Source organism: Balaenoptera ricei, chromosome 3 (assembly GCF_028023285.1).
Source record: "Balaenoptera ricei isolate mBalRic1 chromosome 3, mBalRic1.hap2, whole genome shotgun sequence".
NCBI lineage: Eukaryota > Metazoa > Chordata > Mammalia > Artiodactyla > Balaenopteridae > Balaenoptera > Balaenoptera ricei.
Genome location: NC_082641.1, coordinates 12,218,242 through 12,241,376, shown reverse-complemented (window position 1 = coordinate 12,241,376; position 23,135 = coordinate 12,218,242). Strand labels below are relative to the sequence as shown.

Here is a 23,135-nt window from a genome sequence, read left to right as displayed (position 1 = left end):
TTCTTAGCTTGCTCAGTATCAAATGAGAATTCTCATGGGGTGTTGGGCCTCAGTGGGACCTCTGGTCCTTTCCCCTTTGTTCTGTCATCAGCCCTGGCCTTCTGAGGTCAGCTGAGATCCCAGGGATGGCATCCCAGGATCCCAGCTGAGTAATCTGGCTGCACTACCGTAGGTCCCTTTGTCTCCTGCCTTTCCATCTCCGCCTTCGGGCAAGATCCCCGTCCTGAACCACCCAATGGTCTGCACCTTGCACCACCTGCACCCAGGTAAAAAGAGCTCCAGCAAAAAGTTACACAGCGGGACAAACTGATCAAAGTATAGATTCATACTCTCATCACTCACCTCAGCGGACTCTAGTAACCATATCAGAGGGTCTCCACCTACCTCACTCTCCCTGGCAGGTGACCTCACTGCCCACCTCACTGAGAAATTTAAACCCACATGCCTACTTTCAGACCCTTGCCTCATCTCCGTTCCCCCTCCCGTTACAGGAGAGGAGGTGTCCCTCCTCTGTCCAAGGCCACTTCTTCCTCCTGTGCCTTGAAGCCTATCCTGTCCTGCCTTCTCAGGAACCTTACTCGATCGGTTATCAGTGACTCCTTCTCTCTCCCCTGGATCATTTCTCTTTGACATGGAAACATGCTCAGACATCTGCCTTCTTAACACAATAACAACAGCAACAACAAGCTTTTTCTCATGTATGTCTTTAGCTACAATTCTCTATTACTTCCCAGCCACACCTTTTGGAAGAGCAGTTTCCTCTCACTGTCTCCACTTTTTCACTCCTCTTTCTTCCTTTTACCTACCCCACGCTGACCTCCACTCCCATCAGTTCGCCCACACTGTTCTCACTAGTGACCCTCTTGCCACTGAATCCAGCGGGCACTTTTTGTTGACTGAATGGATGTCTCAGCAACTCTTCACTCTGTTGACTGCCCCTTCGTCCATGAAACATCCCTTCCCATTGGCTCTCACACCACCACGTCCTGGTTTTTCTCCTACTTCTGATGGCCGAGCTCATCTATTGATGTGTAAATGTTGAAGTTCCTCAAGATCCATCTCTCTCCTCACTGCGTATTCTATCCATGAAGAATCTACTGCATACCCTACGTTTAAACCATCTGTAACATGATTGATGATCACCGAATAAATATCTGTGGCCAAGCCCTCTCCTCTGAGCTCTAGACAAGCCATCTAAATATCTCTATGCTATTTCCACTCACATCCTTCAGAGGCATCGTAAGCCTCAATTCATACGCTTCATGATCTTGATGATTGTGTTTTTGAATGAATCTGTGCCCCTACCATCAGCTCAGAAACCTGGGAGCCACCCTAGGAGCGTCCCTCTTCATGACCATCCGTCTAAAATTTTTAATCCTAGATGTTTCTTTTTTTTTTTTCTTTTTTTTTTTTAATGATTTTTTAAAAAATTTATTTATTTCTATTTATGGCTGTGTTGGGTCTTCGTTTCTCTGCGAGGGCTTTCTCTAGTTGCGGCAAGTGGGGGCCACTCTTCATCGCGGTGCGCGGGCCTCTCACTATCGTGGCCTCTCTTGTTGTGGAGCGCAGGCTCAGTAATTGTGGCTCACGGGCCCAGCTGCTCTGCGGCATGTGGGATCTTCCCAGACCAGGGCTCGAACCTGTGTCCCCTGCATTGGCAGGCAGATTCTCAACCACTGCGCCACCAGGGAAGCCCCCTAGATGTTTCTTTATCTGCCCTCTTCTCCCCATCTCTGCCGCCCTCGCCCTGGTCTGAGGGATCACCCCTCCCACCTGAACTCTCAGAGATGCCTCCTGACTCGGGCCTGCCCCTCTGCTCTGGCTCTCCTCCGCCCTTCCCCACTGAGGCCACAGGGATCTATACTCAGTGAAATTCTGGCCATCTCACCCCCTGCCTACAACCTGCTTTAAAATTACCTCCGGGTGTTCTTGAGATAAAAAGCCAAAGTCCTGATCCTGGTCTACGAGGTGCTGAAAACCCACAGGCTCTGCTTCTGCCCCAACTCCGTCGCTCCCCTCTTGTTCCCTTGCTCTGCCCTCCAGCCACTGGTCCTCCCTTCCGACCTCTTCCATGTGGCCGAGCTGCCTCCCCCTGGGGGGCTTCTGCCCGGAAGGAAATGCCCTGCCTCGGCTTTCCCCACCTAACCCTGGCTCCTGCCAGACCCTGCGGGCTCCTGCCAAGGCACTGGGTCTCGGCTCAGATGCACCCCACATGGGGCGCCCTCCCTCACCCCGCAGCCTGGCTCTCCCAGCACCACTGCCCTCTTTCCTTCACAGGCCTTTTCACAGGTTGATTACCATTTCTGCCTTCCCCACTAGGCTGTCAGCTCCAGGAGAACAGAGCCTGGGACAATCTTATCTATCATTGAATCCCCAGCACCCAGGACGGGGCCAGCACGTAGCAGGCTTTCCCTGGGAAAATCCTCACCACTGAGGCAGTAGGTTACCCGCAGAAAATAATCCGACAAAGTTTTGATGGTTGTATCAGAATCAAAAATCTTAATTCTGGATTGAATTGCAAAAGGCCCAGGCGTTATTTTAAGTTGATAAATGCTACAACCCACAGTGAAGATGTAAGATGTATGGTATGTGTTGGACCACACGGCATCAAGCTATTAACAACATGAGGGAGGCTGAGGAAATCTTCACTTCGGCCTTGATCGCTACCGGCCCAATGCCTCCTGCCCGCCCTCTGTCACACTCTAGCCCGCTCTGCTCCTCGGGCCACTTTCTTGTCATCTCCACACCTCCCCCTCCCTTTTCCTTCACTTCCAGATCCCTTCCTTGGTCCTGCTCGTCTTGCATGGCCATGCCTGATGGCGGGCAGAGGAGGGGTTGGTCTTCACATATCCATTTTTCCTCCAATGTGTTTTCAGTCTCTAAACATGACCATCTTCGTTTGCACTGTAGGTTTGTGTATGTCGAATCTTAAGCTTGCTGCAGACAGACTAGTCTGTTTGCATATTAGGGCCCCTCAAGGCCTCTGATAAGTTAGAGAAATAAATGGGCATCTTGGCCACATTCCAGAACTCAATCTTCTGTTCCAAACACAATGGGTCCTTCACAAGGCTTCCCCCAGCTGGTCTTTGCATCCCTCAGTTAATACAGTACATTTGTTCCACTGGGAAGCAACAGGCATGGAGACAGTCACGGGCATCTTTATTTCCATCCGTGGGCTCCACTGTATCCTCGGGGAAAGTGAATGTGAGTGTGTGATCATGAGTGTGAGCGGACACTCACGCGTCCACGCTCCGGGCAGCCTGGTCGTGTCCGTGCAGCCAAGCGGTAGCTCTGTCCCCTGCATTCCCCCAAGGACATCTCTGTCCCGTTTACCGGTTTGAGAACAGCAAGCCGGGCACAAGTGTCAGCTTGTGCTACAAGCAAACCTCCTCTAACGTCTACTACTTTTATTTCGTTCAGAAGAGTTTCTCTGGATTGCCCTGCTTTTCTCTGTTCCCTGTGGCAACCGAACACACTCATTTGATGAACTGTGCTCATTCTCCAGCTTCTTTTTTAACTTTCTGTCATCGCTGATTTCTTGAGAATGCAGTGATCAGGGTCCACCTCCTTTGGTCAGGATCGTTTAGTGGTGGTATATTTCACAAGCCTATCATTCCATGGATATTTGGCTATTAAGATTGGTGTAGCCCAAAAAAAATTTTTTTAATTTAAAAAAATATAAATAAATAAATAAAAGAAGGAGGGGAAAATGGATACTACTTAACAGAAATCTCTAAGGACAAATACAGAACTAATGTAGGGCTGATATTCAGCTGGTTCTTACCGTAGCAGCCAGGCACGTTGTCTGTTCTGTTCACTTGTTCAGTCTGTTGGTAAATATTTAGAATATTACTCCTGAAAATAATCAAACAGATTCATTGCTGTAGTGGATAGAAAATGGATGGATGGGGTTCAAAGGTACTATGTAGACTTTTTATAAATCTTGATATTTAATCACCATGTTCCTCTTCAAAATAAATTAAACAAATAATTTTTTTAAACAAACAAACAAACAAACAAAAAAGATTGATGTAGCCCAGACAATCTCTCCCCTCCCCCATTACCCTATTTGTGCACTCAATATGCCTCAGTGGTCTTCCAAACATGTGAATTCCAGGAAGGACTCTGGACAGAGGCGGGGCTGATTCTCTGATTTCTGCAGGATGGGAGGTTAAATACACGATAAATTTGCTTTAGAGCCTGTACTGTTCAGTAGAGATTGACACTTTACTATTATTTCAATCCCTCTTGACTTTGTATTTTTTGACCTATGCCACTTTTGTAAGTTAATATCTTAAATTTTAATTATCTTGTTTTATAATAATTAACATTGGTGCTTTTGCAGCATTTTCAATGGATTCCAGGTTATAAATGGTAATGTCCATTTGTCTGTGTACTATCATTGGTCACTGTTCTATCCTTTGTGGAAGGTCACTTAGGTCCTCTGGTGTGGATTACATGCATATATGGATAGGGCAAAGCTCTTCTGCATCCTTTGGGGTCTGGGAATCCAAAGTTTGTAGATTTTTTTTAATCGATCACCTTAACCAGATGTGCAGTTGCCTTAAAAGAATCTTAACGATGAATATAACAGAATGATCGTGTGCTCTTCCAGTGAATCCCAAATGCATGACCCTGAATTCTCTGAGAGCAGTACTGAGCTGTAGCCCAATACTGTTTCCGTTCCCCTTCTCATCAGTGTCAAGGTTTTCGCTCAGAGATACATCTCACCTGGGTGCAAGAGGTCGGGCTGTGCTTCCATTGATTGGCTCCGTCTTCTCACTACTGACTTGTTCTTGTTTCCCCATCTCTCAGGTCGTTTTTGTCGCCATTTTGCTTCACAGTCATCTGGAATGCAGGGAGCCTCTGCTCATCCCCATCCTGTCCTTGTACATGGGCGCCCTTGTGCGCTGCACTGCCCTGTGCCTGGGCTACTACAAGAACATCCACGACATCATCCCGGACAGGAGTGGGCCGGAGCTGGGGGTAGGTCCTTAGACCTCGAGGACATCCTGTCTGTACATCCAAGTGGACTATAGTTTCACCCCACACGTATGAAACGAGACATCAGTGTAACAGGCACATGCTCTGGGATGTTATATCTCAAGGCCAAGTGCTTCATAGTGTCCACAGGGAAAGACAGTTGGAGAACTGATGAACTCTGGAGATGATAGAGTCCTTAGAGGTCACTCTCCAGCCTCCTTGCCTCCCTACGAGGAGACCGAGTCCCAGTGAGTCATGTCAGGCCGAGGAGGAGACACAACATTGATGTCCTCCTTACTCTCTGTTGTCAAAAGTAAGTCATTCTGTGCTCGACAGAGATTTTAGGACCCCTGGTACCATTGAACTCACATTTGATTATTTTTAATTTTGCACCAGGGATCCAGGCTGTGTTTGTACTTTCTGTACTGGTCAAACACAATCACTCATTCAGGTGCCTTCTATGGAGGGAGCAGAGTATTTAAGTACCACAGGGCAACACAGGAAATTTTTAAATACGGTCTCTGGCCTCAAGCAGCTTTACGTCCCATTTGGCTTATCCTCCAACACAGAAGCAACATTCAGACATGAACCCAAGAAAGTACAGAGACTGCAATGGGAGTTCAAGAACTTCTCTCACTGAGGCCGAGAGAAGGTAGATAGGGATGAGGTCTAAAAAGCCCCCTTGATGGAGGCAGAGCTTGGCCCGTGCCTCGAAAGGTGAATATGGTACAAGCAAGATACAATCTTATACAAGTGACCAAAGCGTTCTTTTCATCATCATTATAAACAGTATCTGATTTATATGTTTGCTAATTTCTCTATCCTTAGGTATCATTTGGGTTGGTATCCATCTAGCTATAAGGCAGATATGCATGATTATGTATATTATATATATATATATTTATATAAATATGGCCCTGAATAAATTACCGCACTCCACCCCTTGATCCCACCTTTGACCACGTTACTTTTGTCATGTCAGAACAGTAATTGCAGGACTTCCCTGGTGGTGCAGTGGTTAAGAATCCGCCTGCCAATTCAGGGGACACGGGTTCGAGCCCTGGTCCGGGAAGATCCCACATGCCACGGAGCAACTAAGCCCGTGCGCCACAACTACTGAGCCCGTGTGCTGCAGCTACTGAAGCCCACGCGCCTAGAGCCCGTGCTCCGCAACAAGAGAAACCACTGCAATGAGAAACCCATGCACCGCAACGAAGAGTAGCCCCCGCTCGCCACAACTAGAGAAAGCCCGTACGCAGCAACGAAGACCTAACGCAGCCAAAAATAACCAAAAAACCTGTAATTGTATTGACCACCCACCTTGATCTGAGGTCAGGCTATCAATATCAGATCTAGTTACAGTATTTCCATCATGAGGACAACCACATCACATTGGTCTTGATGGTCACAATCCATCTCAACATTCAGCTACCAGCAAAGGGAAATAAAAGTGACTGAGATGGTTCCATGATGGAACTCTCACCCTCATGAAGAATCAAAACCAAAATCACATGATGAAAGCCAGGCTTTAAAGACAGCGCACATCTTTGCTGTAGAATTCTTAATAAGTCGCCTTCTCATTACCATGCTTTTATTTTGCTTGTGCTTCTGAACATTTACATGACTTCTGTCAGAGCTTTGAGAATAGGAACCTCTGAGTAGATTTATATAGTGCCCAAATAATTAGGCACATTTGTGAGCAGGCTGATTCCAAAATAAAGTATAACAACGTTTTACTGCTAAGAGTTACCTCTTACTGACATGGCTTCTAGCCAGTCAGTTTGATAATTTAAACAGAAACTAATTTCCAGCCTGTTTCTTGGGCTATGAAGTTGGGTTCTGCTTGGGTTAAAGTTGCCCTGTTTGGAAAACAGGGGTTTGGATCCATCAAGCTTAAATGTGTGTTTTGATTTCACAGTAGCTTGCCAGCTGTCTGAGTTCATTTCTATTAAGACTGTACATTTTACTTTAATTCAACTTGGCTTGTCTACAGAGGCTTTTTCTATATTATTTTTAAGTATAGTGAATTGATTCATGATTGATATTGAAAGAAAAGGCTTTGACTCTGAATTGTTTTTTTCTATTCTGCTTCCAGAGTTCAGTGAACTTTTATCCCCTTTTCTTGATGCAGGGAGATGCAACAATAAGAAAGATGCTGAGCTTCTGGTGGCCTTTGGCTCTCATCTTGGCTACACAGAGAATCAGTAGGCCTATCGTCAACCTCTTTGTTTCCCGGGACCTTGGTGGCAGTTCTGCAGCTACGGAGGTAGGGCAGCTTCTGGGGATGTGGGTACCCATAGTCACCGTGTAAAAACTGGGTGCGGGGGAGGTGGATTACAAATTTGTTTCCAGTTCCTCTTGAGAGCTCAAGAAATTCTGTGATATTAAATTATGTGACACCTTCACACAAGGAACCCATAAGGATCTCCATCAGTGACTTAGAATCATGTGATTTTATATTTTTATGAGTATGGGAGAAAATATCTCCTTTGTCCTTCTCTTTTACCATATGAGAAAACCGAGATTAAGGACACACAACTAGCAAGAAGCTGGGCTAGTGTTAGAATCCAGATTTTCTCTCTCCACTCAACGGCCTCTCCAGTTTCCCATGGAGTCAGCATGGTGCCTCTTTGCTGTAGTTGCAGAGGACAATGGAACATGCCATGCGCAGCAGCAGAAGTGAAAGTACCAGGGGGTGAAGGGCTGATGCCTCCGTTTTGACCCACCTAGTCTCACCTGTCCTTTCTCCACCTCCTGTACCGAACCTACCATGGCTTTATGCACTCTGGCAATCTGCCCTCCTCCAAAGGAGGGTCTCCATTATTTTTTTTTTTTTTTTTTTTTTTTTTTTTTTTTTTTTTTTTTTTTTTTTTTTAAATTTATTAATTAATTTATTTATTTTTGGTTGTGTTGGGTCTTCGTTTCTGTGCGAGGGCTTTCTCTAGTTGCGGCGAGCGGGGGCCACTCTTCATCGCGGTGCGCGGGCCTCTCACTATCGCGGCCTCTCTTATTGCGGAGCACAGGCTCCAGACGCGCAGGCTCAGTAGTTGTGGCTCAGGGGCCCAGTTGCTCCGTGGCATGTGGGATCTTCCCAGACCAGGGCTCGAACCCGTGTCCCCTGCATTGGCAGGCGGATTCTCAACCACTGCACCACCAGGGAAGCCCGAGGGTCTCCATTATTTACTCACCTCAAGAAACTGATCTGGAAACTGGCAGCTTCTCCAAAGACAGAGTGGAAGCACTTTTTTTCCATCTCTCAAGTATGGTATGAACAAATAGAATGACTTCATTTGTTTCCTCCCCCGCTGCCCTCTGGAGAATTAATCGTCTCGGGAAACGCTGATCCTTCGGGAAGGCTGGTGGCTCCTCCTGAGAGCCTCCTGTTTACACGTTGCCCTTGAATGCGCTGTCAGCATGTTTCCAGGCTGGGGTCTGCTGCCAGTTTCCATGTCCTGGGAAGCAGCTCATGTTGGCTTGGAACAGGAAGCGCATAAATCACAAGGAGAAGGCTTCTCCTTGTCTCCATCGGTTCCTGGATTTTGTTTGTTGAATCATGAATGTCATCTGGGGTGGCTTCTATAACATAGCAGCTTTTTTACTTCAATACTTCAGTTTCAGTTGCCCAGTTAAAAAGTGTGGGACCCCTATCACCTGTGTGCTAGAATTCCATCTTCCCCTAAAAAAAAACAAGACATTATACATTAGAGCCATTTCTAAATGACCTCAGTGCACAGAGACAGACCTTAGCATTAGGGTGACAGAACCGACATAAATTGATCGTCTGCTTCTGATAATGTTGGCACTTATGGACGTTTCATTGGCTCCCGACAACCCCGCATGATGGGTATCGTTATTCTCATGGTTCCGCTGGAGGAACAGAAAGGGGACCTGAGAGCATTCATGCTTCACACGGCTGGGAAGTGATGAAGTGAGGTTTGAACCCAGGTCTGCCTGACGCCTCATAGCACTGTCTTCACCCACTGGGGACCCACCTCACCCACGGTCCTGGCATCACTGTTATGATAATTAGAACAGACGAAGCCTGAGTCCTCCTGTCCTAGCTAGTTAGGGAGTTGAACTTTGCCAAAAATGTAGGGTTAGGTGCTCTGTTTTAACTTTTCTTCCTCTTCATTCACCTAAGAAATGAAACTCTCATTTTCATGGAAGAACCGGTGAGGCTTCCTGTGAGAAGTATTAATTTAGTTTTCTTAAGTTAAACATCAAAATTGGGCTCTCCTGGCTGAACAGATTGAAAGTGAGTTGAGTCGGGTGGAGAATACCATAAAGCCATCGACCAGCGCACACCGTCAGCTTCCCTGGAGGGTGGCGTGGAGGCAGAGAGGTGGACGCTGAGTGCAGAGTATCCAGAGGGCAGGGGTGGGGCTCAGAATCGCACGTGGAGACTCAAGAATTGGGCTGGGCTAGAAGGTATGGTTTAGCTCACTGAGAACTTGGTGGACCTGGGTTGAAATCTTGGCTTCTCAAGCAGTGATCTGGACCCGTTCCTCATTGGATTCATGTAAAACAAGACGCATCCCCCTGGTCTCAGGTGCACACCCTGGGTCCACTCAGCCCACTCCCGGTATGCAGGGGGGCGCCTGCCCCTGCCTCCCGCTCCAGGGCCACCCACAGGGTGGCCCCGCTGTCCCCCAGGGTGGAGTGACCTGTCGGTAGGGACCACACCCCAGACAGCTTGCTCTGCCCCGTGGCAGACGGCAGGCAGCGGCTGGACACAGGCTCTGCAGACGCCCTGCTAACTGCCGGCTCTTCCTCCTGCAGGCCGTGGCAATTTTGACAGCCACATACCCCGTGGGTCACATGCCATATGGCTGGTTGACGGAAATCCGTGCTGTCTACCCTGCTTTTGACAAGGTGAGAACCCCGTGCGGCGTGGTTTCTGAAACACACTCTTTAGAATTAGCGTCTGTTTGATAGACAGGGATCGCCGTTGACGGACGCCGTGATGTTTCTAATCTCACCTCCCTCTGCAAGGTTAATGAGGCTTTGGGGCTGGCGGAGGTAACTCAGAAAATAACAGAGGCGAATTTATTTGATGTAAATGCTTGCCTTGATGCCGCTCCCATGATGCCTCTGCAAACTGATACTCACTTCAAGGTTATTCCTGTCGAGGAATTATTTGCAAAAGGGAAATTATACTCTCAAAAAATTTTAATATATTGGATTTCATTTCTCTTTTGTTGTTTTTTAGTTAAACCGATACTTCCCTGACTTTATAGCAGATGTGAAGGTACAGGAAGTTGTGTGCTTAAGTTCATAAGCTTAAGGCTCTCTTGCGGGGTGCTGGGGGACATGCACGCCGAAGTTGTCCATGCAGCAGCCATGGGTCCAGGCTGGTTGGGATGCAGCGCGGTTATTCCAGCTGGAAACCTCTGGTGACGGCCACTGTGTCCTTCCACAGCTGCTGACACAGCCCAGGAAGGCGCATAAGCCTTCAGACCTAACCTGAGGCCAGGTTAGGACTGATCATTTGAGAAATGCCTATTTCATTAAAGCTTAATTATTTGAACCTGTAGACTTGTATCCTGAAACAAATAAGTAGAAAAACAGACCCCCAGCAAGATAGTGTACAATGTTTTAAAATAAAAAATAGGAAAGAAGCACAGAACCTGCCACTTGTACTCTTAATAGCAACTGTTTGGCCTTGAACTTCTGTAGAACTAGCTCAGAGCCATTGCTGATATCATTTCATCTGATCCCAAAAAGAGCCCTGGGAGGTGAGGAGAGGAAGCCTCTTCACCAGGGTCCCCAGCAGATTACCTGCCTCTATTCCCACACCTATAATCAATCACCCACGAATAGCAACTCACCTCCAAGTGCTTCAGGGATGGCCCCCACGAAGCCTAACGTGAGAGAGGGTAGGCTATTGCCCAGAACTCTTTACTGGGTGTGGAACTTCCCCAGTAAACTATAAGCTGGACCCTCCACCGATTGCCAACATTCACTCACAACATTAGGATGCAGAGCATTTCCGAAAAAATTCTTTTGATTCCTGCTTCCTAGGCCTTTGAGAGTGGATTTCAGAAGGCCTGAGTCACTTGCAGGAGAGAGCTGTGTTTGAGTGGGTTTAATCCACTCCATTGATAGAAATCAAGTGTTTTCATGTCAAGGAACATGTGTATAGAAGTTAAGTCCTCGGAAACCAAAATGGATATAAGTCATCTTGCTAAATGTCTAGCTCTTGGAATATAAGATTATATAATAAAACTCAATAGCAGTTTCTAAAGTGTTAGAACCTCCTGGCTGTGAGCATCTCATCTGAAATTGTTTTTGGCTACCTTGAAATAATAAAACTTAACAATACAGCGCTGTACAGTTTCACTAAGAGCGTCCAAGAAAAACATTGTTTTATTCACCATCACAGAGGTTAGGCGCTACAAAAAAATTATTTTAAGGAGCGTACCTCTAGCCAGATGCTGGAGTTACTCAGAACCCTTTTGAAACCTGCCCCATTGTTGCCATGCATTTCACTGCGCAACTCCAAGCCATTCCTATGAATGCCGTCTGTTCACCCGAATCTTAAGACACCTCTGTGTGGACTTCCAGAATCTGCTGCACTGACAGTTGAAATCCTTAGCCTCCTTGTGCGTTCCAGAATAAGAGATTTAAAATTTCTCGCATAACTTCTGCTGTTTCTGGCTAAACAGTGAGCTGGGAGAGTTTTCCACTCGTCCAAATTCTCTCTAATGTTCAGTTACTATATGCAAAAGACTATGTTTCTGCGAAACAGCAGATGGGGCAAACAAGGTGAGACACAGATGCTAATCTAATGATATGTGCTAGTTTATTCCAACCATACTTGCAGAAGTATTTGCTATTTTAAAAATAAAAGTGCACCTGAAGGAGCTGGGGCCCGTGGCTGTCACCATGGGTGGCGTGTGCATTTGGAGGTTCCTAATTCTTCCCGGCGTGGCCTCCTTCTCGCCCAGGCCACCAGGGCACCACCCTCGCAGATCCTTGGGGGAGAGGAGACAGAGAGATGTCCTACCTGCTGTGATTTGCACTGTGCACAGTCTGTTTTTCAGAAAAGCAGATGTGCTTTAGAGACCGGAGTTAAGAAAATGTCAACCCCTCCAGAGGTGGCATAAAGGGGAAGGGATTCGAGAGATTGCCTCAGCCTCTGAAGGGAAGCAAACATCAAAAGCTCTTTTGCAAGTGGGACCTATAACACCTCTGCTTGTGTGTCTTTCATTGGGCTGGATATGGGAGCCAGGGGCTCGCCGTTTGTTCTTTTTGTTTTTTGAATTTTTGAATTTTATTTTATTTATTTTTTTATACAGGAGGTTCTTATTAGTTTGTTCTTGTGAGTCAGCTCTGGGACTAATGGGATCCGTAAGGAGGCTGGCGTTGTTTTTCCTCTGCTGCCTTTCAAGGCTGAGGGCCGGACACTTGTTTTGATTGGGTGATGGGCACGCCTATGGCCCCAGCAAGCCCTCGGGCACGTGTCAGAGGACCTCTGGGCCATCTGCATCATTTGCTTGCATTTCAATTTAACAAAGCCTGTTTGAGCATCTTCTCCACTCAAGAAAGATGGTGCTAAGTTGCAGGAGCTAAAGAGATGGGTGAGGGACTCCCCTGGCGGTCCAGTGGTTAAGACTTCGCCTTCCAGCGCAGGGGGTGCGGGTTCAATCCCTGGTCGGGGAGCTAAGATCCCACATGCCTCGCTGCCAAAAAACCCAAAACATAAAAAAAAGAAGCAATATTGTAACAAATTCAATAACGACTTTAAAAAAATGGTCCACATCAAAAAAAAAAGTCTTTAAAAAATAAAATAAAGAGATGGGTGAGACACGCAGTCCTTTATCTCGGAGAGCAAACGCGCACCTCACAGGGCCTTGACATGTGCCCTCAAATACGGGCCCAGATGCCACGCCTGCCTGCAGAGCTCCAGGGCGGTCGGGAACTGCAGGATGGGCTGGGGCCCTGGACTGGCTTGGTGGGCACCCAGCGCCCAGGAGAGGCGACTCATTCAGGAGACACTGCCGGGCGTTCAGTCCAGAGAGCCCCCTGGGTTAGCATTCATGTCCAGAAACATGACAGCTGTCTGAGAGACACTCAGAGTGACAGCTGTCTTCCAAGCTGTCGCTTGACATCTACACTTTAGACGCATCAAATAAAACAGAAACGAGATGCTCTGTAAGATGCACGTGTGGTCAGCCAAGGATAACCTGGAGCCTTTTCTTGCCCCCCTAGAATAACCCCAGCAATAAGCTGGTGAGTACAAGCAACACAGTCACTGCAGCACACATCAAGAAGTTCACGTTCGTCTGCATGGCCTTGTCGCTGACGGTAAGGAGAGACCCATCCCCGCCCCCGCCTGTGTTTGTTTTTGGAAAGGGGGGTCATTGCCATTTTAAAGGGAGAGGTCTTGTATCCTGTAATATGATGTTGTGCTAGATTAGATAACAAGCTCTTCGAGACATTTTCATTCCAAAATATGAGTGATCGTTGTTCAACGAGGGCGTTGAGTCTAAGAATAGAGGATCAACTTCTGGCGTTTCTAAGGGCTTCTTACATGCTGAAGAAAGGCAGGCTTTGCCTTTAATTTTTAATACTCTTACTAATAATTTCCAGCCCATTTTTAAATACCCAGAGTCAACTATATAACCATCTCTGTCCCTTTTCCAAATTTAATTGGTGTTGTTTGTTTCGCTGGTAAAAGTGCCTTTCCTCATACATTTACGCTGATGTATCCTCCCTATTTATCATTCAACACTTGCTTGTCAAGCACCTACTGGATCCCAAGCCCTGTGCCATCTTCAGGGATACAAGTGTGAACAAGTGTGGATAACACCTCCCTGTTGGCAGGGCCTGTCAGTGACTCTGCACAGCCTTAAATAAACAGCACACATCCTTCCTTTATCAACTCCCCTGGGTAATTCAAATGTAGGAGACATAACGTTCAAAAAAACATGGAAAAGATTCCTACATGCTCTATAATCCAAAGCACATGGTGTATAATTTAAGGTTGTTTATGACATTTATCAACAGTCGTAAGAAAATAACATTTATAATCAACTTCACATCGTAGACTGTGTCTTTTGGGTTCTAAAGATGGAGATGAGAAGAGGATAAAAAGAAATAGGGGTCTTTTGAACTCAGTTCCTTGTTTGTTGTTGTGACTACATGTGTCCTTAGTAAGTCCTGTAGCAGTTCTCCGTTTTTATAGTACAATGTCAGAATGTAGCAGAAATGCCTGGGTGTGTGCAGTTCCATCGTAAATGACTGATAAGGAGGACGTAAGGCAATAAGAGGTCTGGGGACATGCTGGTGACAGGAACACACTGACCATTGACCCTCTGGCCATTATCACAAGAACCACTTAGCTAGATGAGCCCTAATAGTGGTCCTTTAAAATCAAGCCTGACACACATTTTAAGCCTTTTATGGATTTTTTTTTCAAAACCCACAGCTTAATATTTGATCCGTTGATCCAACACCTGAATAGATTGTATCAAGGGCAACACAAGATATATAGCCCATCGCCTAACACCTCAGACACTGAGTCATGACCTTGCATTCTCAGCTGTCCCGTCACTCCAGCCCAGCCCTTCCCCCCAGTCCTTCCCTCCTGAAACTGGGAAACTGCAAGAGCGGCGGGTGTCAGAAGCCTATTCCAGGCCACCTCCCCGGGGTGGGGGCATCTCTGATCGCATGCCCGCCTGAGTCAGGACAGGTTGCCCCCAGCAACCCTGCTCTCCTGGTTGCATTATTTCTCCCTGTGGTGTGCAAGTTTTTCCACAGTTCCCTAAAATATTAGCGAAACACTGCACAACCTTGAAACCGTTTAAAAGAGTATTTGGGGGAAAAACAGAAGATTTCTGTCCCAGGAACAGACCTCAGCTTTTGGAGACTGTGAAGTGACCGGGAGTTGAGAGCTGAGCTGGTGCAGATGCCAGGCTCTGTGACTGCGACCTCATCCGTCGCCGAGAGCTGGGAGCTTTTGGTCGTTGCTTGCTCTGCTATCCAGAGTCCGGCCGGGTCTCCTCTCTCCCCATTTAACCCTCCTCCCGCAGCTGTGCTTGAGTCCAGTGGAGAACTTTACCAGATTGGGTTTAAGGATATTCCTCCCCTCCTTCGGTTCATGGGCAATAATCTGTACTTCTCAAACAAGAGCAACAAGTGTATTTTGAAATGATAACTAAGTAAGATCTAGAAAAATGCTTTGATTTCCCATGTAGAGGTTTTATTTATTTAATAAATTCAATTAGTCTAATCCTACCATCTGTAACTGGAAATATCTCAGGGTAGATTTGTCACCGTAGAAACAGAGACTCAGAATCCTGTGTTGGAAAGGAACTTGGAGATGAACTGATCAAATCCCGTAATTTTTTAGTAAAGGAAATGACCCAGAGAGGATAAGAGGATAAGTGACTTGCCCCAGTACCCAATACTGGCAGACCTCACTTTATTGCACTTCGCAGATAATGCATTTTTTTTACCAGTTGAAGGTTTGTGGCAACCCTGAGTTGTCAGATGATGGCTAGCATCTTTTAGCAATGAAGTATTTTTAAATTAAGGTATGTGCATTTGTTCTCTAGACATAACGCTATATTGCACACTTAAGAGACTACAGTATAGTGTAAACATAACTTTTATATGCACTGGGAAACCAAAAAATTCATGTGACTCACTTTGTTGCAACCTGCGCTTCATGGTGGTGGCCTGAAACTGAACCTGAAATATCTCCAAGGTATACCTGTAAATAATAAAACTTAAATTTTTTTCCTTGCTTTATCGCGATATTCACTTTACTACAGTGCTCTGGACCCAAACCTGCAGTATCTCCGAGTTCTGCCTGTAACAACACCAGCTAGAAGCCAGACTTCCAAGCTTATTCTCTGGGGCCCTTTCCTCTGTACTGTGCTGTTTCCAACAGGCAGGAACAGATATCTGGCCCTGAGGCTCTGGACTGAGGCACTTGCTGGCATGCTTGAAGCGGTGGTTTGTTCAACACTAAAAACAGTAGTATCTGAGTTTGCAGCTTATGGTGTGTCTCACATACATTATCCTTATAATGATTCAATCAATTGGTCCAACATCTTGGCTAGAGGAATTGCCATTAAAAGATACACAGAAAAAAATGGTAGGGCTTTTTCCCCCTAAATTCAACGTTTCACTGTCGCTATAAAGCGTACACCTTTTTACAGTATTTATCTATTCATTCTTCACATCTGTTATTCCTTGTAGGCTCTGAACTTGCCTAGGCAGGGTCTGTGGCTTAGTCACCTCTTATCCCCAGGGCTTAGCATCCTGCCTGACACAGAAGGGACACAATAAGCAGAACACAAATACATGAATCAGTGAATACTTACCTGTGAGATAAGGATGAGAAAGGCACCGATGGCACCCACCCCTCATGAGCAACAATCTCCTTATTTATACTCAGGTTATCCTATTTTTAAAGCTTTGAAGATGCCCTTTACTCTCAAGTCTATTTTCCCGTTTTTAACTTTGAAACTTCGTAGTGTCAGGAAATGAACGTAGCAGAGCACTTAAGATCAGCACATCATGTATATTCCAGTGGATGGTGTTGTGCACAAAGTACGAGCCTTCTGATGGTTCCGCAGCTTTCTATGCACCGCCTAGGATTAGAGCACTTTCCTGAGCTCTGATCCTTTGGGCATAAATAGCTCTTCTCCCTGGGACTTTGAGAAGAGCTGACCCCGCAGATCCTGCAGACACTTAATGACCCAGTGGTGCTAACTGCTTTTCAAACGAAAAGGTGTACTGTCTACAGCAGAAACTCATCTTTCAGTTAGAATGGGTTCACTCTTCAGGCCCTGACATTTTGGGTTCAACATCCTCCTTTGCCTGTGAAAGATACTTTTGACAGTTAGTAAGAGACTAATATTTCAGAATGCTACAGTGCATGTATGTGTTTAATCCCTAGTATAGATTTTCAATTTAAATTTAGAGCATCTATCCAACTCTAAAAGTTGGTTCTTCCCTCATTTTCTTATCCAGGAGTCTGTCTGATCCACTGGGCTTCAAGAAAAGCAGCAAATGCCTTCTGCCCTATTGGAAGAGGAAGTGGATTTAGGAAGAGGAAGTGGATTTAGGAAGAGAGTAGAGTAGGAAAATAGAAGTATTTCTCAAGTAGCATCTTGCTTTCCTGCCTTCAGAGCTGCCTTTAGGAATGCTTAGTGAAGTGCTGATTGACTTCTTTAGACCATCTGATGCGAATGAGGACAGGGGGAGCTTTAGCTGATCCAGAAGATTAGCTTCAAAATGGTAGAACCATCAGATAAAAATTAATCCCCTCGATAGCAACAAAGGAGCGGGCACGATGCAAACCAGGGTTAGCAAGGTGACTGCAGACTGACACGCCGCTGTTAGGGGCGAAGGAACACACAGTTGAAAAATATGTACAGTTTACATCGATTTGGAAGAACAGCTTCAGATGGTATGCTGCTTGGTGGGAGCTTGTGGTGTCGTGGCCACACAGAGGAGAAACATCGCAGACCAGCCATCAGAGCTGCGCAGGAGAAGGCAGGGCCACAAAGAATAAGGCTGTAGCGGTGCTGGGGTCAGAAGCAAACAACCAGTTTTGCCCTGAACCTTCTGGTAGAGCCATGGTCTCCATTGCTTATGTGACTGACTGTAAAGCCCCATGATAATTAGTGTGTCCTGAAAGGCTGCGTTTCTCTAGTGGACAGTCGTGGTGATCACAGACAGAGGGTGGTGGCAACGAGCTTGTGACAAGGAAAGAGGAGCATCGTTCCTTCCTCTTGGGGAGAAGAACTGGTAATGCTAAACTTACAGAAACATGGCCACTTGTAAACCCCTTGGGACTTACCATGATTCCCTCCTGGATTCCAGATTTGGGGGTAAGATAGTAACCGCGAACCAAGGTAGGATACGTCTTTTCAACAGCCTTTTTGGTGCAGAGAAACGTCCTCAAAAGGTAACAGACCTCCATATTCCGGGATGTTAGGCCAGTTTGCTGAAGCCAGTGGATGGGCTTGCTACATTTACCAGACTTGCCAACTTACCCCAAACGTGTGGGTTGGGTTTGTTTTTTTTTTAATTTTTTCTAAAGTTCGTAGCAAATCGTATTAAGTGGGGAAGTTTTAACAGCTTTAGATGATTTTAGTTAACCAGTTTCCATTTTGACTTCACAATGGCATTTTTTAAACACTTGGTGTTTTCTTAAGCTCCCCGCTGCTCTAGTTTGGGGGAGCTGTTGCCAAGAGAGGGGGCCCCTCTGGGGCCAGGGAGGTGGGGAAGAATCCTTGCAAAGCACAGGCTGGGCTGCTGCTGAGGCCTCCCCAACCCCCTTTTTACAAAATGGAAATGGGAGTCCATCCAGATGGACGCTGGTAGGCAGAGCCCACAGGGCAGCTTTGTGCAGCGAACAGCCTACACGGTCACACCAAGCGCCCCCGGATGCTGAACCCGGAGGGGCAGGAGAGGGGAGAGACAATGTCAGAGAGATGGAGAGAGCAGGTCAGAAGGAGAAGCGGGGAGAGACCAGGGGTCGGGAAAAGAAAGGGGAGGTGGAGAGTCAGAGGAAATGGAGCGGAATGACAGAGGTGGGTACAGTAGACAGTGGGGAGGAGAGAAGGCCCCAGAGACCCCTAGAGCCTTCACAGCCCCACAGGGCCCTGCCAATCCTTCCAAGACATATTGCTGTAAACTTCAGAAAACTTTAAAAGAGGCAGGTTTTTAAGAAAGCAGTAACTGTGACAAATTGTTGGTTGGCCAAATAGGCTATTTCACAGGTTGATTTTGGGTGAACTGGACTGTTTCAGGATGGCAGGTGTGAAGAGGGATTCTTTTTTTTTTTTTAATGTTTATTTATTTATTTTCTTATTAGTCATCCATTTTATACACATCACTGTATACATGTCAATCCCAATCTCCCAATTCATCACACCACCACCACCCACACCCCCCGCCGCTTTCCCCTCTTGGTGTCCATACGTTTTTTCTCTACTTCTGTGTCTCAATTTCTGCCCTGCAAACTGGTTCATCTGTACCATTTTCTAGGTTCCACATATATGCGTTAATATACGATATTTGTTTTTCTCTTTCTGACTTACTTCACTCTGTATGACAGTCTCTAGATGCATCCACGTCTCTACAAATGACCCAATTTCGTTCCTTTATATGGCTGAGTAATATTCCATTGTACATATGTACCACATCTTCTTTATCCATTCATCTGATGATGGGCATTTAGGTTGCTTCCATGTCCTGGCTATTGTAAATAGTGCTGCAGTGAACATTGGGGTGCATTTGTCTTTTTGAATTATGGTTTTCTCTGGGTATATGCCCAGTAGTGGGATTGCTGGGTCATATGGTAGTTCTATTTTTAGTTCTTTAAGGAACCTCCATACTGTTTTCCATAGTGGCTGTATCAATTTACATTCCCACCAACAGTGCAAGAGGGTTCCCTTTTCTCCACACCCTCTCCAGCATTTGGTGTTTGTAGATTTTCTGATGATGCCCATTCTAACTGGTGTGAGGTGATACCTCATTGTACTTTTGATTTGCATTTCTCTAATAATTAGTGATGTTGAGCAGCTTTTCGTGTGCTTCTTGGCCATCTGTATGTCTTCTTCGGAGAAGTGTCTGTTTAGGTCTTCTGCCCATTTTTGGATTGGGTTGTTTTTTTTTTAATATTGAGCTGCATCAGCGGTTTATATATTTTGGACATTAATCCTTTGTCTGTTGATTCGTTTGCAAATATTTTCTCCCATTCTGAGGGTTGTCTTTTCTTCTTGTTTATGGTTTCCTTTGCTGTGCAAAAGCTTTGAAGTTTCATTAGGTCCCATTTGTTTATTTTTGTTTTTATTTCCATTACTCTAGGAGGTGGATCAAAAAAGATCTTGCTGTGATTTATGTCAAAGAGTATTCTTCCTATGTTTTCCTCTTAGAGTTTTATAGTGCCCGGTCTTACATTTAGGTCTTTAATCCATTTTGAGTTTATTTTTGTGTATGGTGGTAGGGAGTGTTCTAATTTGATTCTTTTACATGTAGCTGTCCAGTTTTCCCAGCACCACTTATTGAAGAGACTGTCTTTTCTCCATTGTATATCCTTGCCTCCTTTGTCATCGATTAGTTGACCATAGGTGTGTGGGTTTATCTCTGTGCTTTCTATCCTGTTCCATTGATCTATATTTCTGTTTTTGTGCCAGTACCATATTGTCATGATTACTGTAGCTTTGTAGTATAGTCTGAAGTCATGGAGGCTGATTCCTCCAGCTCCGTTTTTTTCCCTCAAGACTGCTTTGGCTATTCGGGGTCTTTTGTGTCTCCATAAAATTTTAAGATTTTTTGTTCTAGTTCTGTAAAAAATGCCATTGGTAATTTGATAGGGATTGCATTGAATCTGTAGATTGCTTTGGGTAGTATAGTCATTTTCACAATACTGATTCTTCCAATCCAAGAACATGGTATATCTCTCCATCTGTTGGTATCATCTTTAATTTCTTTCATCAGTGTCTTATAGTTTTCTGCATACAGGTCTTTTGTCTCCCTAGGTAGGTTAATTCCTAGGTATTTTATTATTTTTCTTGCAATGGTAAATGGGAGTGTTTCCTTAATTTCTCTTTCAGATTTTTCATCATTAGTGTACAGGAATGCAGGAGATTTCTGGGCATTAATTTTGTATCCTGCAACTTTACCAAATTCATTGATTAGCTCTAGTAGTTTTCTGGTGGCATCTTTAGGATTTTCTATTTATATTATCATGTCATCTGCAAACAGTGACAGTTTTACTTCTTCTTTTCCAATTTGGATTCCTTTTATTTCTCTGATTGCCAAGGCTAGAACTTCCAAAACTATGTTGAATAATAGCGGTGAGAGTGGACATCCTTGTCTTGTTCCTGATCGTAGAGGAAATGCTTTCAGTTTTTCACCATTGAGAATGATGTTTGCTATGGGTTTGTCGTATATGGCCTTTATTATGTTGAGGTAGTTTCCCTCTATGCCCACTTTCTTGGAGAGTTTTTATCATAAATGGGTGTTGAATTTTGTCCACAGCTTTTTCTGCATCTATTGAGATGATCATATGGTTTTTATTCTTCAATTTGTTAATATGGTGTATCACATTGACTGATTTGCATATATTGAAGAATCCTTGCATCCCTGGGATAAATCCCACTTGATCATGGTGTATGATCCTTTTAATGTGTTGTTGGATTCTGTTTGCTAGTATTTTGTTGAGGATTTTTGCATCTATATTCATCAGTGATATTGGTCTGTAGTTTCCTTTTATTGTAGTATCTTTGTCTGGTTTTGGTATCAGGGTGATGGTGGCCTCATAGAATGAGTTTGGGAGTGTTCCTTCCTCTGCAATTTTTTGGAAGAGTTTGAGAAGGATGAGTGTTAGCTCTTCTCTAAATGTTTGATAGAATTCACCTTTGAAGCTATCTGGTCCTGGACTTCTGTTTGTTGGAAGATTTTTAATCACAGTTTCAATTTCATTACTTGTGATTGGTCTGTTCGTATTTTCTATTTCTTCCTGGTTCATTCTTGGAATATTATACCTTTCTAAGAATTTGTCCATTTCTTCCAGGTTCTCCATTTTATTAGCATAGAGTTGCTTGTAGTAGTCTCTTAGGATGCTTTGTATTTCTGCGGAATCTGTTGTAACTTCTCCTTTTTCATTTCTAATTTTATTTATTTGAGTCCTCTCCCTCTTTTTGTTGATGAGTCTGGCTACTGGTTTATCAATTTTGTTTATCTTCTCAAAGAACCAGCTTTTAGTTTTATTGATCTTTGCTATTGTTTCCTTTGTTTCTATTTCATTTATTTCTGCTCTGATCTTTATGATTTCTTTCCTTCTGCTAACTTTGGGTTTTGTTTGTTCTTCTTTCTCTAGTTCCTTAGGTGTAACGTTAGATTGTTCATTTGAGATTTTTCTTGTTTCTTGAGGTAGGATTGTATTGCTATAAACTTCCCTCTTAGAACTGCTTTTGCTGCATCCCATAGGTTTTGGATCGTTGCGTTTTCATTGTCATTTGTCTCTAGGTATTTTTTGATTTCCTCTTTGATTTCTTTAGTGATCTCTTGGATATTTAGTAATGTATTGTTTAGCCTCATGTGTTTGTGTTTTTTACGTTTTTTTCCCTGTAATTAATTTCTAATCTCATAGCGTTGTGGTCAGAAAAGATGCTTGATATAATTTCAATTTTCTTAAATTTACTGAGGCTTGCTTTGTGACCCATGATGTGATCTCTCCTGGAGAATGTTCCGTGCACACTTGAGAAGAAAGTGTAATCTGCTGTTTTGGGATGGAATGTCCTATAAATATCAATTAAATCTATCTGGTCTATTGTGTCATTTAAAGCTTGTGTTTCCTTATTAATTTTCTGTTTGGATGATCTGTCCATTGGTGTAAGTGAGGTGTTAAAGTCCCCCACTATTATTGTGTCACTGTCTATTTTCTCTTTTATAGCTGTTATCAGTTGCCTTATGTATTGAGGTGCTCCTATGTTGGGTGCATATATATTTATAATTGTTATATCTTCTTCTTGGATTGATCCCTGGATCATTATCTAGTATCCTTCCTTGTCTCTTGTAACATTCTTTATTTTAAAGTCTGTTTTATCTGATATGAGTATTGCTACTCCAGCTTTCTTTTGATTTCCATTTGCATGGAATATCTTTTTCCATCCCCTCACTTTCAGTCTGTATGTGTCCCTAGGTCTGAAGTGGGTCTCTTGTAGACAGCATATATATGGGTCTTGTTTTTGTATCCATTCAGCAAGCCTGAGTCTTTTGGTTGGAGCATTTAATCCATTCATGTTTAAGGTAATTATGGATATGTATGTTCCTATGACTGTTTTCTTAATTGTTTTGGGTTTGTTTTTGTAGGTCCTTTTCTTCTCTTGTGTTTCTCACTTAGAGAAGTTCCTTTAGCATTTGTTGTAGAGCTGGTTTGGTGGTGCTGAATTCTCTTAGCTTTTGCTTGTCTGTAAAGCTTTTGATTTCTCCATCAAATCTAAATGAGATCCTTGCCAGGTAGAGTAATTTTGGTTGTAGGTTCTTCCCTTTCATCACTTTAAGTATATCATGCCACTCCCTTCTGGCTTGTAGAGTTTCTGCTGAGAAATCAGCTGTTAACCTTATGGGAGTTCCCTTGTATGTTATTTGTCATTTTTCCCTTGCTGCTTTCAATAATT

At 44.5% G+C, this 23,135-nt stretch overlaps 2 protein-coding genes across 6 annotated transcripts in view; one reads left to right on the top strand and one right to left on the bottom strand.

Moving 5' to 3' along the window:
- ANKH (ANKH inorganic pyrophosphate transport regulator) overlaps positions 1 to 23,135 on the top strand; it is a 151,485-nt gene that overhangs the window by 90,296 nt on the left and 38,054 nt on the right. For 2 of the 3 annotated variants that reach the window (XM_059916127.1, XM_059916129.1), the window contains exons 5-8: positions 4,816 to 4,986; positions 7,115 to 7,249; positions 9,763 to 9,855; positions 13,195 to 13,290. In XM_059916127.1, the coding sequence (XP_059772110.1) occupies positions 4,816 to 4,986; positions 7,115 to 7,249; positions 9,763 to 9,855; positions 13,195 to 13,290 (495 nt within the window). The remainder of the gene's footprint in view (positions 1 to 4,815; positions 4,987 to 7,114; positions 7,250 to 9,762; positions 9,856 to 13,194; positions 13,291 to 23,135) is intronic. The other variant, XM_059916130.1, reaches the window with a different exon arrangement.
- OTULIN (OTU deubiquitinase with linear linkage specificity) overlaps positions 8,190 to 23,135 on the bottom strand; it is an 85,954-nt gene continuing 71,008 nt past the window's right edge. For 2 of the 3 annotated variants that reach the window (XR_009502221.1, XR_009502223.1), the window contains one exon: positions 8,190 to 8,659. The gene's annotated coding sequence lies outside the window, so the exon portion shown is untranslated. Of the gene's footprint in view, positions 8,660 to 11,913; positions 11,958 to 23,135 lie in introns of those variants that run through there. The other variant, XR_009502222.1, reaches the window with a different exon arrangement.